The following is an 18,667-nucleotide window of genomic DNA, read 5'->3' on the forward strand; positions in this document are numbered from 1 at the left end:
ATCTCCAAGTCTATTAACCTCAACCTGGTTTGGATGCCATTCTAAGATCACTGTTCTATATAAGATCTTTTTCAAAAGTGGGAGGATTCCCACTTTTGAAAAAGATCTTTAATAGCATATATCGGCATTAATCCTCTTTTTCAGAAGAAAATATATCTCGCCGAGTATCTTGGCGTTCTTCATTCAAGAGTTCTTGGCAGTCTTCTGTAATCAGATCCATTTCAGGTTCCATTATGAGCTCTTCAATATTCTTTATTTCTCAGATGTGATTTTCATTACTCCTTTAGCTGCTTGAGTCTTCTTGATGCTGTATCTTTCTTAGATAAGATTGAACTGTCCCCTGCTGTAGACCAGTTGAAGCCATACTGCCCAGCAACATCAGACATCTTCTGCCCACTCTCTACCTTTGCTCTTATACTCTCATCTTTCGAAAATAAAAATCGACACAAAACTTAACGAATGCCCGCCTGACAGTCTTGCGAGTACTATAAAAGAATTGTTTGTCAGAAAAATAAAAGGCTGAAATTACAAGGAAAAGTTTCAAAGTTCGGAGGAATACTATCTGATCAGTATATACCAGGTTGAGCATCTATGTCAACATCTCTCACGCTCCAAAAAATTTCGAATTGTTGCCTGAACACAAGGGAAGACCAATCAGTATTCATTATTTTATGTTGCTTCTTCTTGTGTTTGTTCTGAGGTATTCATTGTCTGAACATAAAACTCTTTCGTAAAAGTGTTCGTTATCTGATTTGTTCATTAACCGGTGTGTATATATATAACTATATTTATAAAAAATTAACTAGATTGGTATATATATACCAATATACAGTGGCGTAGCTAGCATGGGTGACACCCGGTGCAGATATCGTGGTGTCACCCTTTTTAACTCTTTTATAAAACACTGTTGAATTGTAATATCTTCGCACTCGAGCAACTTGAACGCTATATTAAATATGCGATGTCGCGACGTATGAGTATAGATTTATAGAATAAATCATAGTAAGATTTTCAGCTGGTGTGAGCTCTCATGGCATCTCCTCATAGAGAAGAAACTGTCATGGGAGGCGAGCCGTTGACCCTTTTTTTTTAGGTACAGGCCTACTCTATCTATTAGAGAATTTTGTTTTTTTCATTTTTATAAACAAAAAAATAGGTTTTAAATATTAAAGCATTTTGCAATGGATAAGACTAAATTACTGGATGAAATTCTGTGACACTTTGTTCTCAAATAAATTCATAGTCACTATATAGTATGTATATAAGATATAATAAAGAAAAAATAATTTATAAAAATTAAAAATAAATAAATTTATTTTAAAATGTAAATCATATAATTTATACAAAAAAATAAATTATAATAGTTATATTAAATAAAAACAAAACTTAATTTTTATCTTCATATTTTTATTTCACTTATTGGGCTGCAATTTGAAAAAATTGTAGACCTGTAAATTCCCACTGTCATCCAATCATACTCCTTAATCCTGAGAACGAAGTTAGATAGATGAAAGACAAGACCAGATTCTGTCATGTTATTTCAATTCAAAACTTTCCCTGAAAACCATTAATAGATGACTGGCACAACTCTACTTTTAAAAGAAGAGTATAATTTACAGGGGCAAGACACTACAATACTAATTTGAGGTGGAGAGCATATATTTTAAATGAAATAAATTAAAAATAAACCAGCAATGAGTTGCTCAACTATTCCAGCAACAGTTAAAAATTTGGTGGCACCATCTGTTATCATATTTTAATAAAACATATTTTTTATTTTTAACTACTATAAAATGGCTACTATATTAATACTATATTAAATATACTATATTAATTTTGAGGGTAGGAATGAGTTTTATAAGAAATTGTAAATGCTAATAATGAGAGGAAAAGTATGGTGATTATTCAGAAAAGTAATATGAGTAGAAATTGCAGGCCGGCATTATGATGTCACAATAAATAATTGCTTGTAAATTATGTACTGTTTAAGAGATATTATACTAAGCAAAGTATGGTCCAATATTTCTGAAAGAATCTGTGATTTATGATTGCAAATTTTTCAATTCTAAAAGTTTGTAAATAGACAAAAAAAATTGCATTTTCAAAACATGATACAAATAATTTTTAGTTCCACAAAACTTGTGGAATAATTATTTCTATAGTTAAAAGATCAGTAAAATTATCTTGTAATATAATCAAGATGGATTGATGATGATTATGATAATAATAATTACAGAGCCCAAATGGTTAGGAGTTGAAAGCTGAAATTTGGTACATGGTTATGGTATGCCATGCAAATGCTAAGAAGGGATTTTTTGGAAATTCCCTCTGTGGGAGAGAGGAGAGGGTTAAGGATTACTCTGAAGAACTCAGCTTCTACTGTACTATTTTAGATGCAGCTTTTTGCCTTTTTGTGGGAAATCGAACATACAGTCAAACCTGTTTTTGTGTGGTCTTTTTCTGTGCGATTTGTTTTGTGCGAATTTTTTTATGTGCGGTATATGAAAATTTCAATCAAATTGGAACATAATTGACTCCTGTAAAATTTTTAAAAACTCTATTGGTTGTTTTCTATGACATCAGCAGGTTTTTTCATTTTTTATTCAGTAAAATTTTTTTCTCATACGTTTATTTCGGTCCCCTCTTATTTTAATAGCATAAAAACCATAAATATTATGTTATATTTGAACAGATGTGATAAGTTAGCTCCCCTCCGGCTTTAGACTGCGGGTGTGAAATTTCACGCCTTGTTAAATGAAATAACACTTCCTGCAGCTATATTTATCAAATAAAATCATTATTTAACGATTATTTTTAACTTTTTAATGTTAGATTCGTATTTAAGTGGAAATAATTAATTAATATAAAAATTAAAATTCTTAGAGGATTTTTTTCCCCATTAGGTGTTGCAGAAAAAGGCCCAGGGAGTTAAAAAGCAATTCCTAGTTATTTCGTACGGTTTCAAGTTATTTTCTACGTGAGACTTTTTTTATGCGGTCCCTATCCCCCGCAGAAAAACAGGTTTGACTGTATTTTTAGACCCACCTAAAAATTCTCTAATTAGTCTTGGAAGAGAAGGACCTAATTCTTGCACCAGATTAAAACAAGTAAGATGGGCTTTAATCTAATAATCTTAATCTTTGCTATTGTTACTTTTTGCCCAAGCAATGCCGGGCTCATCTGCTAGTATAAGTTTTTAAACTAGAATTCCTTTATTATTATATATCTTCTACATTATAGTGTTAGCATAATGCATATACATCAAACTCAATGGTTCTATCCTTAGTCCTAAGGTAAACTGCCACTTCGCCACCAGTCTTGAAGCTTACGTTACGCTTGATCGCCATGCAGCCGATACTTTACTCGCTTCTCGGAAGTTGATAGCTTGCCCTTCTTGACTGGTTTTGCAAATATGCCAGGCTTCTGCGTACCTGAGGCGCTTTCTATCGCGAACTATTTGTATCAAGCTTGCCTTATCCCATTCAGCTTTAACCTCTTGGGGGTCTGCTAAGACGTAAATTGCAAGGCTGTTCGCTTCTTATCTTTCTTTTGTGTTCCGACAGCCTTTCCTTAAGTTATCTTCCTGTGGCTCCGATGTAAAACAACTTATTCTGCTGCCTTGTATCTGTAATAGGGATTCTATAAACTCCAGGAAGACAGTTCTTATCCAGAGCATCTTTGTCTGCTCTTAACATTTGGTAGATAGTAGGATTCCTTTTATATATTATCCTTTTGTTCGTTGCAGCTCCTATTCGTTTATAGACATTGTTCAGCGAGGCCCCTGTATTCCATCACCGGGAACTCTTCTATTTTTTGTATATTTCGCACTTTGCTGCATTTCTTATTTTTGCTGGTAATAGCCTTAATATTAACCCATATTTCCTTGCTAGTTTAATGATATAACTCAGCTCTTCATTTCTGTCTTGGGTATTGCTATAGTGTGAATGTGCTTGTGCGAAGAGAGCTCGGAATGCTGCAAGTTTATACGTTGGCTGGTCGTACGAATTCCATGGAATAAGTATCGGGTTGTAAGTAGGCTTTCTATAAACTTTAGTAAGTAAATCTCCTTTGCTGTCAAACTGTACAGATAAATCCAGAAAATGTATAATCGTATCACTCTCTTGTTCAAGTTCAATCTCTAGGCCAAACTTGTTGTCATTGATGTCCTTTATGAATTGTTGTAAGTTAGGTTTTACTTTCATATGATAAAGACATCATGAACATACCGTGTGTAAATTAGAATTTGCATTTCATACTTCGGTAAGATTGTATTCTCTAGAGTTCTTAAAACTATCTTGCATAATGTACCTGCTACTGGGCTTCCCATAGCTACACCTTTCTGCTGCGTATATGTGACGCCTTTAAAGTTAAATGTAAATGAAAATGTGGTTAGATGCGTCATTTCTAGTATGTTTTCTCTTCTTTTCTGGAAACTTGATCTTGCTTAAAAAGAAATCCCTTAAATGGCAAAAACATGGTTCTGGATTGATGGAAGGGTTCAGCGCTTTGAAATCTAACACTGTCATATATCTAACTTCTTGCGATTTCATATTTGCCATTTTGTGGAGAAGTTTATGCTGTATATCTAACTATATATCATATATCTATATATCATATATCTAACTTCTTGCGATTTCATATTTGCCATTTTGTGGAGAAGTTCTAATGGTTGTTTTATGCTGTATCGATGCAGGGGCAAGTATTTATTAATGAACCCTTTGATTAATCTTTCTAATATTATTGTGGGTGAGCATCCTTTATCAACCACAGGGGACTGTCAAATCCAAACAGCCTGGGGACTGTCAGGGACTATTATTTTCATCATACCCAGTTCTTTTGTCAGCGGTGTGTTCGCAAATCGTTTAACTCTTGATTGTAGTCTCTTGAAAGCACATGGGTGCTCAGTAGCGCATTGTGTATCATTTATGTACTTTAACAAAAGGTCGTCATATGTGCTTCGTTTCATGATTACTAAGTCTTTCGACTTGTCGGCCCTTGTAAGCACGAAATTAACTTTCAGCCATTCCTGGCTTTTTCTGATATTTAACCAAATTGGGTTGCTATCTCTTTTACTATTTTCATGCTTGATTTTAAGTGCTACTTCCCATCTAAACATTTCTTTCATGATATCACTGAGTCCCTGTATTTTTGCTCGACTTCCAGCATGATCTTTTCGCGCATGAGTTTGGGTTAAGGGATGTATTTACGGCCATACTTGCATGCTTCCTTACCGCATGTTGGAAGTGTGATACTGTTCTAACAGATAGGGTTGACCTGCATTCTAAAACGACTTTCTTGGTGCTTTTTAATCCAGTCCATTTTGCTCTTATACTTCTTCTGCAATCTTTCTGTAAACTGATTAGCTAGGCTTAAAACTTGGTAGTTAGCTTCTTCTAAGATGTGTGGACCTATTTCGTACAGTTTGTTTCTAACTCAATTAGTGCTTTAAGCAAGTAATATCTTCTGCGCCTTGTGGAGCGAATGGCTTTTCTTAAGCATATTGCCCGTAGTTTAGGAATTAGAGAGGCACATCCTTGAAGTAAATGTATTTGCCAAATTGACATGGGGAATACGTTGCATTTTTTGCAATTCGTCAGAAACCTGAGCTTTGCATCATTTCTGCAAATCTTCATGATTAAAATTCGATACCTTTTGGCTGGCATTGCCCTATTAAATCTCTTCGTAGACTGCATTTCTTAATAACTATACACACTCAGAATACCTTGTAAAAGTGCAGCCGTATTTATTACCAAATTTGAATGTTTTCGGTCATATTTAATGACCTTTATCAAGAATAAATGGAAATCAAATTCTGAGAGAATTTGTATTAACGATACATGCGTTTTGGAATGTTTCTAAAAGGATATTCTACAGAAGTTTTAGTGTGCCATCTCTACTAAAGACAATCATTATATAAACAAACTAATACTAGAACGTACGATAAATACTGTAACGTTCAAGAAAAATAAAAAGCAAGATCAAGTTTCCAGAAAAGAAGAGAAACCAGATACTAGAAATGACGCATCTAACCACATTTTCATTTATATTTAACTTTAAAGATGTCACATATATGCAGCAGAAAGGTGTAGCTATGGGAAGCCCAGTAGCAGGTACATTATGCAAGATAGTTTTAAGAACTCTAGAGAATACAATCTTACCGAAGTATGAAATGCAAATTCTAATTTACACACGGTATGTTCATGATGTCTTTATCATATGAAAGTAAAACCTAACTTACAACAATTCATAAAGGACATCAATGACAACAAGTTTGGCCTAGAGATTGAACTTGAACAAGAGAGTGATACGATTATACATTTTCTGGATTTATCTGTACAGTTTGACAGCAAAGGAGATTTACTTACTAAAGTTTATAGAAAGCCTACTTACAACCCGATACTTATTCCATGGAATTCGTACGACCAGCCAACGTATAAACTTGCAGCATTCCGAGCTCTCTTCGCACAAGCACATTCACACTATAGCAATACCCAAGACAGAAATGAAGAGCTGAGTTATATCATTAAACTAGCAAGGAAATATGGGTTAATATTAAGGCTATTACCAGCAAAAATAAGAAATGCAGCAAAGTGCGAAATATACAAAAAATAGAAGAGTTCCCGGTGATGGAATACAGGGGCCTCGTTGAACAATGTCTATAAACGAATAGGAGCTGCAACGAACAAAAGGATAATATATAAAAGGAATCCTACTATCTACCAAATGTTAAGAGCAGACAAAGATGCTCTGGATAAGAACTGTCTTCCTGGAGTTTATAGAATCCCTATTACAGATACAAGGCAGCAGAATAAGTTGTTTTACATCGGAGCCACAGGAAGATAACTTAAGGAAAGGCTGTCGGAACACAAAAGAAAGATAAGAAGCGAACAGCCTTGCAATTTACGTCTTAGCAGACCCCCAAGAGGTTAAAGCTGAATGGGATAAGGCAAGCTTGATACAAATAGTTCGCGATAGAAAGCACCTCAGGTACGCAGAAGCCTGGCATATTTGCAAAACCAGTCAAGAAGGGCAAGCTATCAACTTCCGAGAAGCGAGTAAAGTATCGGCTGCATGGCGATCAAGCGTAACGTAAGCTTCAAGACTGGTGGCGAAGTGGCAGTTTACCTTAGGACTAAGGATAGAACCATTGAGTTTGATGTATATGCTCAACACATTCATTATGTGTTATTTGCTATATTTTTGTTTGTATTTTTATTGTTTATTTTTATCTTTGTTGAACGTTACAGTATTTATCGTACGTTCTAGTATTTGTTTGTTTATATAATGATTGCCTTTAGTAGAGATGGCACACTAAAACTTCTATAGAATATCCTTTTAAAAACGTTCCAAAGTGCATGTATCGTTAATACAAATTCTCTCAGAATTCAATTTCTGTTTATTCTTGATAAAGGTCATTAAATATGACCGAAAATATTCGAATTTGGTAATAAATACGGCTGCACTTTTACAAGGTATTCTGAGTGTGTATAGTTATTAAGAAATGCAGTCTACGAAGAGATTATTTACAAACATTTATTTATTTTCTTATAAACGTAAAATTCCAGACGTTTTGTACAGTACATATAATTTTCATTGTGTGTGTGTTCAGAATATTTCAATAAGTCAATAATACTAAATATTGAATATTTTCACAAATATTTTCATTAAATATTGACCCAAGTTTCTAGCAGTCCATAGTAACTTTAGATACATAGGAGGAATAGGAGTGGGTTAGAGGTGTGTTGATGAATTATTGTTATACATGATCATAGTTGGTCTTGAAAAATGGTTAATCTAGCAGGGTTTAAATCCAAGAGTGCTGGGAATTTGGTGGTGTACCTATATTTCCAAGGAATATGTCATCTATATCACCAAAACTCGTCTCTCTTAGAAGTCATAGATAGGTTAAAGTTAAGCAAAATAAACTAATATCACAAAATTGTGATGGTATCACCACCCACAAGTGCAGTGTAAAGAATGTAAATTTGTAGGATATGCTTGTCACCAGAACATAAATGAGGATGTTGGTTTGTCTGCTACGCTGCTAGGCCATTTGACCAATTGCTATGAAATTCGGCAGTTACATTCACATACTTCTAACTCAGACAACATTGTACATCTCACCTCAAAATATTGATAGGATCTTTATATAACAATTAATTTCTGTCTACTTTTGATTTGCTGGCTGTATATGTAGCACCATCTATTGGCAAAAAATTTAAGAAAATAATAAACTAATCATAATTCTTACAAAAAATATATATATATTTTAAAAAAATAAAAATTATATTCACATAATTACTATGACAATGATATAGCTCAAAACAGATGCGCTATTATGCCATTACTGCGACAGGTAGCGTACAGCATTTTCTGCATGGAGTGGAGTATTGTTTTTCCCCTGTATATCATAATTTTCCTGTTACCAATAGGGACATGCTGGTTATGTATGTAACTCCATTCCGGGGAAAATATTTGAATTGAAATAACATGACTTGCAGTGCAAACCAGATGTTTGTAAAATAATTTATCTGGTCATCCTGCTCTAAAATTTTCATATCTGGTATTGACTTTCATCCATCTAACTCCGTTCTCAAGATTAAGGAAAGACAGACAGACAGACAGTGGAAATTTATAGGTCTACAATTTTGTCAAAATGCAGCCCTATAAGTACCCTCCAGTAACAGTGTGGATAAAACCACCAAACACCAGTATTCGGTTGTAGGTTCACACATGGCCAACAGACCGGCCAAGTGGAGTTTTCTGGGTTTTTTTCACATTACTAACACCTAACTAGGGGCCAGCTTTACATAAAAGTCTTCCCGGTATGAGTCCTTGGCAGATCGCTCACGTGTTGCATTGCCGTAACCAAATAAATCAAAACAAATTCTAGTAATGTTTTCTATGAACACGATATTTAGAAGGACTTACTTAACTACCACAAAACCTGGGCACCCACTCCATCCCCGATTTCATTTCCCCTTATTAACTCAAACACATTGTCCCAAACTTCTTTCACCGATACCGCTTAAAGATGCTCTAGCATTCAGCCAAATTAATGCAACAATTTCAACACACAAAGTAGAGCTCAAAATCTTTTTCTGTGCCAACGATTTTAAGGTTAGCTACTTCGATCACTTGCGAGGCCATCACAACCTATCCAACATAGATCACTTTTCAAATATTAACAGTAGACCGGTATTGATTAGTTATCTTCGACCATCTTGTCTTCGGGATGAGATCGACAACTACTTTTGGTCAAATTAACTCCAACCCCCTTCTGCAACAGTGCCTTTTTTCTATTGGACTGGCAGTAAAGTGGCATTCAAATAGGAAAATTACATAATCCAAGTTACCGGCCAGCACAAAATATGATTTAAGCAATTTTTGAGGGTGCCAAGTTTAAATATTTAGTCCATTTTTTCCAAAATTTGATTTATTGGCAGTTTACCATTCGATATTTGACCGGAAATGGTACAGTTTCATAGAGTTAACATTAGGAAAAAATACAACATCCAAAATTTTTTAAGATATCGTATTTTCACAATCGACGTCTACTCGACCAAGGAAATTGTGCCATTTTGTACCATCCAAGAATGGCAATAAACGTGACAATGGTATGTTAAATAACCAAACTCTTTATATCAATTTCATTTTAATGTTTGTTATATTGTAGAATTTGATTTGTATAACTACAAAAGTTATCTTACATATAAAGATTTATCGCACCGAGCAACAGTTTAAAAATTCTTTGTTTCTTTACCGTACACAATTTAAAGAATTTTTAAAATGTGTTAGTTTGGGCACTGGGTGTGATGAACTCTTACATAAGATAACCTTTGTAATTTCTTCTTTTCTGGCTTATTAGATTATTTTGTACTTCTAACCCTTATATTATATTATAGTATTTAATTTATAAGGATTAAAAGTACAAAATAATCTAATAAGCCAGAAAAGAAGAAATTATTACAAAGGCATTGATTATGTATAAATATCTCTATATTTGCTTTAATTAACATATTTGTGATAATTTCTTCCTTTCTCGCTTAAACTAAAGATCGGCACGACATCCGACCCTCCAATTCAATAATCTAATAATCTTAATCTTTGCCGTGGTTATTTTTTGCCCATTCGAGGCCGGTTTTGTTTGCTAGTATTTAATAAAAGAAGAGTTCGACGGAAATAATTCGTTAAATTTATCATAAAATTGCAGATTATACCTTTTCGAGATTATTTATCGAAAATCGACACACCGTGCCACTCTTAAACAGACATTAAATTTATCATCACGTATTTTCGGATAACAAACATATTCTTTTACGGTCGTCGACGTACAACCGAGAATTAAGGATAATAGGTTAATATTATAAACAACTAACCTTTTTTATTAAAGACTCGTCTCCAATTCGACAAAGGAGTTCGACATCGTTCTGTATTCCTCGTACTTCGTTTCTTATTTCCCGTAACTTTCCGTCGTCCCGGTCGTCCAGTATCACCGCCAACACTTCCGAATCCGAGTCGTTAATTCCAAAGGTTTTCAAGGAGCGAGTAATCTTTATAAAAAAGTATACACTTTTATTAATAATTATACGTAAAACCGAACCGTAGGCAGAATATCGACAGACGACGGACCGGTACCGTTCACCCGAGCGGCACGTAAGAAACAGCACAAAATAATACAGTTTTTTCAAAATAACGGAGGGAAAACAAAACGGAACCGGGGCGGCAGACTTCCTGACAAAAATGCCACGACTTTTTTTAACGTTCCGTAAAAAGACGGGGCGTAATTTTAATTCGCTTACGTTTTTGGCGGGCGAAAGACCGTACAATATTTCGGAATATACGTTCTTGGTCTTCATGGCGCCACGGGTTCGGCAGTGAAGGGCCTTATTGACGGCCACCAGAACTTGAAATTTGTCGATTATCTAAAACGGAAATAAATTGTTATCGGCATAAAATTCAAAAAATGGGTTATATTAAACTTAAGAATAATTTCATTACCTTCTCAATGTAAGTTTAATTGGGTTATTTTACCACTTTCTAATCATGGATAGTAGTAAAATAATCCAATTAAATCACCATTGTATAACAACTCATACTTAACACTAAGTGAAACTGCTTTCTATAACTTTACGAAATAATTCATATCTTTGAAAAGCTTCCAACAAATTAAAGAAATACCACATTTATATTAATAGACAACGACATGTAGTAGTAAGCATCCTCTAACGATCCGTGTCGTTTAAATAAAGCGAAAGAACGTTACCGGATTTATTTAATAGTCACCTCGGAATAATAATCGCAGCCAATTGCCACAGAAGAGATACCAGGTTGTTCAATAAGTTTTGTCGTTCAATAAGAGATGGCACTATTAGGTTTGTCGTTTTATTACTCTAAAAATAGTACTACTTTTTTATAAACACGTGTGAAGTTTCATGTAGATCTGTCAACTCATTTCTATATTTGCAGCTGTTCAAAGTTGACATGTCAGTGTATTTTTTTACAATGGAAAAAATTGAATATCGTGCAGTGATAAAATTCTTATTTTTGGAAGGTGTAGCACCAAAACAAATTCATGAACGATTGGTAAAAGTGTATAAGGACTCTTCACCTTCAATTAGAACAGTAGAAAGATGGGTTGCTGAATTTAAACGTGGCCGTACAAGTCTCGAAGACGATCCACGTGAAGGACGTCCAAAAAGTGCATCAACACCAGAAATCGTAGCAAAAATACAGCATATGGTTTTGGAAGATCGTCGATTAACTGAGAGAGATTTAGTAGAAGCCCTAGGGATCTCATTAGGCAGTGTGAGCAATATTTTGGCTGATGTTTTGGGTTACAGAAAGCTGTGTGCACAATGGGTGCCGCATTCGCTAACTATGGAGCAAAAACACATTCGAATGCAACTTTCTCAGCAACATTTGGAGCGTTTTAGAAAAAATAAAAAGGATTTTGTGCGTCGTTTCATTACTATGGATGAGACTTGGGTCTACCATCATGATCCTGAATCAAAACAAGAGGCTAAGGAGTGGTGTGAACCCAGTACTTCGGCTCCGAAGCGAGTTAGGGTCCAGAAATCGGCCAAGAAGGTGTTAGCATCAGTTTTTTGGGATGCAAAAGGAATTTTGTTCGTGGATTATCTCCAAACTGGTAAAACAATAAACTCAGACTATTATTGTAATCTTTTGGACCAGCTGGATGTAAAAATTCGTGAGAAAAGACCTGGTTTACAGAAGAAAAAAATCATTTTTCATCAAGATAACGCACCCTCTCATACAGCTCAAAAAACCATCGCAAAAATCAGCGAATTAAAATACGAATTGTTGCAACATCCTCCCTATTCGCCAGATTTAGCTCCCTCTGACTTCTGGCTGTTCTCACATCTTAAAAAATTCATGCATGAGAAACGATTTTCATCGAACGAAGAGGTAATAGCAGCCGTGGAAGCGTATTTCGACAGTCTTCCGGATTCTCACTTCAGGGATGGAATCCATAAATTAGAAGATCACTGGAACAAGTGTATTGAGGTTCAGGGAAATTATATTGAATAATAAAATGTATTTCAAACCATAAAATTGTGTTTTTTTTATCGAACGACAAAACTTATTGAACAACCTGGTATACAGTAATATCTCGGTTCTCATCGATTGTTTTCGGACGGATTATCGACGAAAACCGAGGTATCACTGTAATAAACAGCACGGAGACAGGTTGACAAAAAGTAATAGACGTTGGTTAAAACCCCGGAGAAGGCATTAAACAAAAGTTAATTTAGAATTAAAAATTGAAATTTGACGTCTGTTGTCAAACACATCTCCTCCCAACACCAACTACAAAAGCGAATTACACAATTAAAACGGTAAATCCAATAAAAGCGAGGTGTTCACAGATTCAATTTGTCAAACAAAAACACTTCGAAAACCTTTAATATGCAGTTAAAAATATCACCAACAATCTAACGTTTTCGGCCAACTTTCACCAACATTCAATTCCTTCGTCGGGATTATTCCATTATGAAAATAATTACCGTTTTTGGATTAATAAAAGTGGCTTGTATTTGTCCTTTTATAAGTTTATCTTTTATCTCGTCGCTATTTGAAACGCTATTAAATAAAACCAGCGTAACCTCCGTCTGCTCTTCGCCCAAACAAAATTTGGCCGCCATTTTTTAAATTGCTTTCGGGCAGGTTGCCAGATCATTTACGTAATAAATGAAATTCATTTTTTTCTCTTTCAATAATTTTCGTCTGGGTAAACGACGATTAAACATGAATAATATATTATTTTAAGTCACATGACGGTAATTAAACGACTGGAAAAGAACTCGCCCTCGGCTTTTCGGGAGTGATGTTTTATTTACCGGGAATTCGGTTTTCCAGAAATTTCGCAGTAAAATTTAATTTATTCCTTCCAAGTGGTAAACGGGAACTTTATTTTACTCTAAGCGGGTCGTATTTATAAATACGACATATTCGTTTACGTGGGATGTTAAGTATGAATATAGTGTTTTCTCCATAAAATGAGCGTATATTACTACATTTCAATACCGTATACCGGCATCATTAAATAAACTTTATGTTATTTTCAATAGCACACTTGTTCTTGGATCTTTCTTATTCGTATAACTTTGTCACCAATTCCCGCCCCCCCTTTTTTTGTAACTCTTTCCGCCCTGTGGGCACTAAGAGGGCCTCTTTTAGAAGGCCCATTATGGGTTCGTCTGGGTAAACGACGATTAAACACGGATCGATCCCGGGTCCCCCAGAGCGGTAGGCTGCCACCTTGACCGCTCGGCCATCCGGCCGTCAATTCCCGCCCCCTCTGTAGAAACTGGGTTGGCCTTTACCTTTCCACCGGACAATTCAAAATAAAATTCATTCGTGTTCTATTTTGTTATCTCGTATTTTTAAAAATGTCTTTTAAGCAAAAGTAGCGGCCAAGTAGAACTGGTCCCGTAGTCACACGTTTTATTTCACCCACCGGATGTTAAAGACGGTTTACCACGCTGGACGATTCTGGATCGAATCCGGGTAATTAGACGATAGACATAAAAAAAACACTGGCCAGGCAAAAAAAGTTAACACCTTAGTCCAGGGCTTCTTAAACTATGGGTCGCGACCCCATTTGGGGTCGCTTAGCGAAGTCTCGGGGTCACGAGATTTTAATGCAAAATATTGAAAATGATTTGTGAGAGTTTGAAAATGGCATGCTTTCTGTCGTAGGTTTCGTGAGTTGCACTTTGTGTCACTTCTGGTGCAGCGAGACAACGATTCAGCAACACTGATTGTAGTGTGAACTAGAGTAGTGTTGTTGCTTTTCAGTGTATTCAGTTGGTTGTCTCTGTTCCATTGTAACACAAGAGTGAACTGTGGTAGTACACCATTATTGTTTTTGCAAATTTGTATATATCTTCAATATATATGTATATTTTCATTGTATTTCATATGTATATTGCAAAATATTTATATATCTTTATATATATATATATATATATATATATATTTTTTTTTTTTTGGTCGCGAAAAAATCACAATCATAAATGGGGTCATGAATTAAAAAATTTTAAAAAGCCCTGCCTTAGTCTAATAAAAGGAAAAAAAACCTCTACCCGGACCGAGATGGCAGCTGCCGATAACTGCAAAAGGAGGACAAGAATCTTACCAATTTTGCTCTTAAAATGTTTTCTGTTAAGCGCATTTAAATACAAATTCGAATAACGATTTTATTTTCAGAATTATTTCTGTAATTCAAAAAGAAAACTGGTAATTTATTTAGAAACCAATTATTTAACGTCGTTTTTGTTATATTAATAGTACAAATAAAGTAAAGTGGATTATATTTATATTGAACATTAGAATAATGTCATCAAATATTTTTTAATTAAAAAACATATATACTGTATAAATTTTGGCGAGTGAGGGTGCTATCGGCATCGCGCGAGAAGTAAAATAGAAGTAAGTGAAATCAAATTTTCATTCTTAGTTTTCGCCTGATTGAAATGCCAATTATCGGGCTGTTTAAGTGAAAATTGAGATATTTACAACGCTTTGTAATTATTTATATGACGGTTAATTACTAATAACGACCATCTCCAATTAACATTTGAATTTATTCATTTTATGCCCGCTTTTTAGTTTTTTAAATGTTTGCTTGTTATGGCGTGTCACAGATTGTCAATAATCGATATGTAGCCTATTTGTGGCGGGACTCCGAAAATTCTTTATTTGTCGGAACCTGTAATATCTGGAATAATTGTGCCCGTGTTGTTTTGATTTTCGACCCTGCCCGTAGCTTCTCTAACTGCATTATGCCGGGGTGGGCAAATTGGGCCGGGAGACGAATCGGTACGAAGTGCGCGAGTCTGAAAGTTTTCTTCGTAAACCCCGTTATTAGAGCCAGAGGAGCTGCCAAATTATGGGACTGTCGGCTCCGTGCCGCTATTACGGTGGCCCGGGTAGACCGGTAGAAAATATCGGGCGACAAAAGTCTCGGTCGGTTTTCGATAGGCGGGGCCTTTCGAAAATCGACCGAGAAATCTTGCCGGCTACGGGTGAAAAAACATGTAACGTCTGTCTTCTCTTAAATGCAGTAAAGACCGTTCCGCCCGCATCCGTCAAATGGGAAAGGCCGTTCTTGGTGGCGGGACTTTGACTACTAAAATAAGAACCGGATCTAGTGATCGGATTATTGACTGTCTTTGCTTTTTAAAATCTTACGAGGGTAGTCCCAAAGGTAGTCTCCTATTTTTTTTAAATACAAAGAAATGTTTATTTTCCATAAAGTTCGTATCATTTTAAAGCTTGAACATTTATATATTTTTCTACGTAATTGCCATTTCGGTCGATGCATTTTTGTTTTCGCCGTAGCAATTTTTGTATGCCCGTGTCGTACCGGCTCGCCGCCGTGTCGCGTTAAACCTCTCGAAATTCGTTGCCAATTGACGGAAGTCTATGACGAGTTGTGCGTGATTTCAAAAACGTCGAGTGGTGTAGGGAGTTTGCAATTGATCGTACCGAAATTCACTACAAAGAAAGAAACAGGAGACTGTTGCAAAGGTTGAGCAAACCATGCGTGAAGATCGGCGAATCGCTCTGGTGATCTCTGCATTTTGGTTCTTGGAGTTTCCCGAATCGCCGTTCGTAGGATTTTAAAGGAAAAGTTGCAATATCGGAAGGAATGTGCAAGATGGGTCTCGCGATGTGGCGGCGAGCAGGTATGACGTGGGCATACAAAAACTGCCACGGCGCCTATAAAAATGCATTGACCAAAATGGCAATTATATAGAAAAATAAATAAATGTTTAAGCTTTAAAATGATATGAACATTATTGAAAATAAGCATTTCTTTGTATTTTTTTTAAAAATAGGAGATTTTACTTTTGGGATTACCCTCATATTATGAATATTTACAATAATATTTTGTATTATGTTTTATTTAAAAAACTAAAATTACCTTCTAAGTTAGACGTTTGATCTAAGTTTGTTTTTTTCGTTAAATTTTCAACTTGATTCAAAGGCAATTTTTTTTTTACTGTAAGCAGTTTCCAACAAACTGTAATAGATATTTTTTATGAGAAAATTTCTACGTAATTCAAAGTTAATTTTTAATACGTATTTTACACTGCATTGTTAATATTATTATTTTGGAGGTGGCGGGACGTATTAAATTACTTAAAAAATGAAAAATAATTATGTCGTTTGATTTTGAGATTTATTTTATAACTTAAAAATAAATTATAATCCTGTGAAATGGGTCGTTTTTTTTCTCGAAATCCCGGGACAAGGAAATGAGAATCTCCACTTGTAAGTCGTTCGTACGTCTACCCGTACTGGCAATTTACCTAAACTTTTTGTTACTACTATTATTATCTGTTTTGTTGACTATAAATGAGCCTATGGCACCAAACAAATTTTGATTTTTTTTCCTCTAACTAAAAGTAATCCCTGCCGTAAAGTTTATAGCAATTTTGCAATGTCCTTTAAGTGCTATTTTGGACTTTGATTTACACTTGAACCTATCTATCTCAAACGTGTATATGGAAAATTTTTTGTTTTTCTCTCTGCATTTGCTGTCAAAATTCTATATATTTTCCATGCTTATCTCAAATAATTTTTTCTTAAATCCTCTGTCTCAAATTATGGACCGAAGTGTCGATTACAATTTCAAAGCTTGGCAACTACATACGTTTTGATGGTGTAAATTGTTGTGACTGGAAGGTTGGCACCTCTTTGATGCCGCATTGGGAGGATGCTACCGTGTCCCGGTAGACGGACGCGGAAGCTGCCTTGGCAATGTATTATTGTTTTTTGCAAGGTCGTGCCTACGGTCGGTTGGATTTGAAATGGAGGAGTGTGAGACAGAAGTGTGTTGGAAGCAAGACACTCAGATACAAGCTTAACAAAACAAATGCCCATTTATTTTATGTTATATTATCTACATACTATTAGTAGCGAGACAAATAGATATTAGATACTAGAGTGAGGTTGAAGCATTTGTGAGAGAGAGTTTACATGAAATTGTGCATTATTATAAATACCTGGAGATAAATGGAAACTTTGTAGATGGGAGGATCGTTACATTGAGGGAAGGGTCAACGAACTAGAGTTTGGCACAAAGGGGCAGTCTGAAGAAAGAATTGAAATTTCTTGTTCTGGAGTCAATCCGAGGAGGTAACAATCAGACTATAACATTGGAAGAGCAGGCAACAACTTCTTGAATGTTGGAGGAATTAGTGATAACTGCCTGATCTGGCTGCTATCTGTCACATTAAAAATGGCAGAATATGCCAAGAGGTCGGATGATGCGGGAAAGTGTCTCTGTTGGCATTGAGAACACGCAAGGTGAGATGCTCTCAGGTAGAAAAGTTGACAATTATCACTGTTGACAATATTGTATTGACTTATTTTCTCTTTTCTCTTAATTTCTTTTTTGTTTATTAAACTTTTGTTTGGTTCGGAGTTCTTGCATTAAAGTTGGGAGACATCTCTTGCAATACGGTACAGTTTCAATTAATGCTGCTTTTCTCTGATTAGCTATGAGTTCGGTTTGCGGCTTGTCGGTTGAAGAAAGTTGGACATAAGGAACTATTGACAAACTATTTTTGTTAAGGTATGTCGAGAATGTTTTATTTATACCTAAGATAGGTATAAATATCTGCTAATGTATTAATAAAATATCGTACCTCCAATCAAACCTATTAATCTATTACTTCTTTGTCTTTGCCTTTTCCCATGTTTATATGGGGTCAGCATTCCCATCTTTAAACTATCTTCTCCACTTCTATTTATCTGGAATATTCTCTCTCCCAAATTTTCTGCCACATTGTCTCTCCGTCTCGTCTTCAATATTCTCTGCTTCTTCTTCCCTGTCGCTTCCATTCTCAAAATCCTCTTATCAATGTAGTCCTCACTTCTCTCCACATGTCCAACCCATCCTGCATCTTATTTATAGGACCTACCTTGACTATACCTCTTATGTAATCATTCCTGATTCTATAATATTAAATAATGCTTCTAGCCCACAACTATAATTTAGAATTGAATTAGTTAGCCTAATAAATAGGGTTGTAATAAATTGGAAGGCTTATCACATCAGGGCCCTGATGTGATGGCCCTGATGTGATAAGCCCTCCAATTTATTACAACCCTGTTTATTAGGCTAACTCAG

At 35.2% G+C, this 18,667-nt stretch overlaps 1 protein-coding gene across 1 annotated transcript in view; it reads right to left on the minus strand.

Annotated features, from left to right (window-relative positions):
• The window catches only part of LOC136981113 (EKC/KEOPS complex subunit TPRKB-like), a 36,729-nt gene extending 23,537 nt beyond the window's left edge, over positions 1-13,192 (minus strand). The window contains exons 1-3 of the mRNA XM_067277390.1: positions 13,029-13,192; positions 10,803-10,925; positions 10,380-10,553 (exon numbers count right to left, since the gene is read on the minus strand). Of these exons, the coding sequence (XP_067133491.1) occupies positions 10,380-10,553; positions 10,803-10,925; positions 13,029-13,166 (435 nt within the window). The 5' untranslated portion in view covers positions 13,167-13,192. The remainder of the gene's footprint in view (positions 1-10,379; positions 10,554-10,802; positions 10,926-13,028) is intronic.
• Between the last annotated feature and the right edge of the window lie 5,475 nt (positions 13,193-18,667).

The sequence above is a fragment of the Centruroides vittatus genome, unplaced genomic scaffold (assembly GCF_030686945.1).
Source record: "Centruroides vittatus isolate TY-2023 unplaced genomic scaffold, ASM3068694v2 contig_743, whole genome shotgun sequence".
NCBI classification, from domain to species: Eukaryota; Metazoa; Arthropoda; class Arachnida; order Scorpiones; family Buthidae; genus Centruroides; species Centruroides vittatus.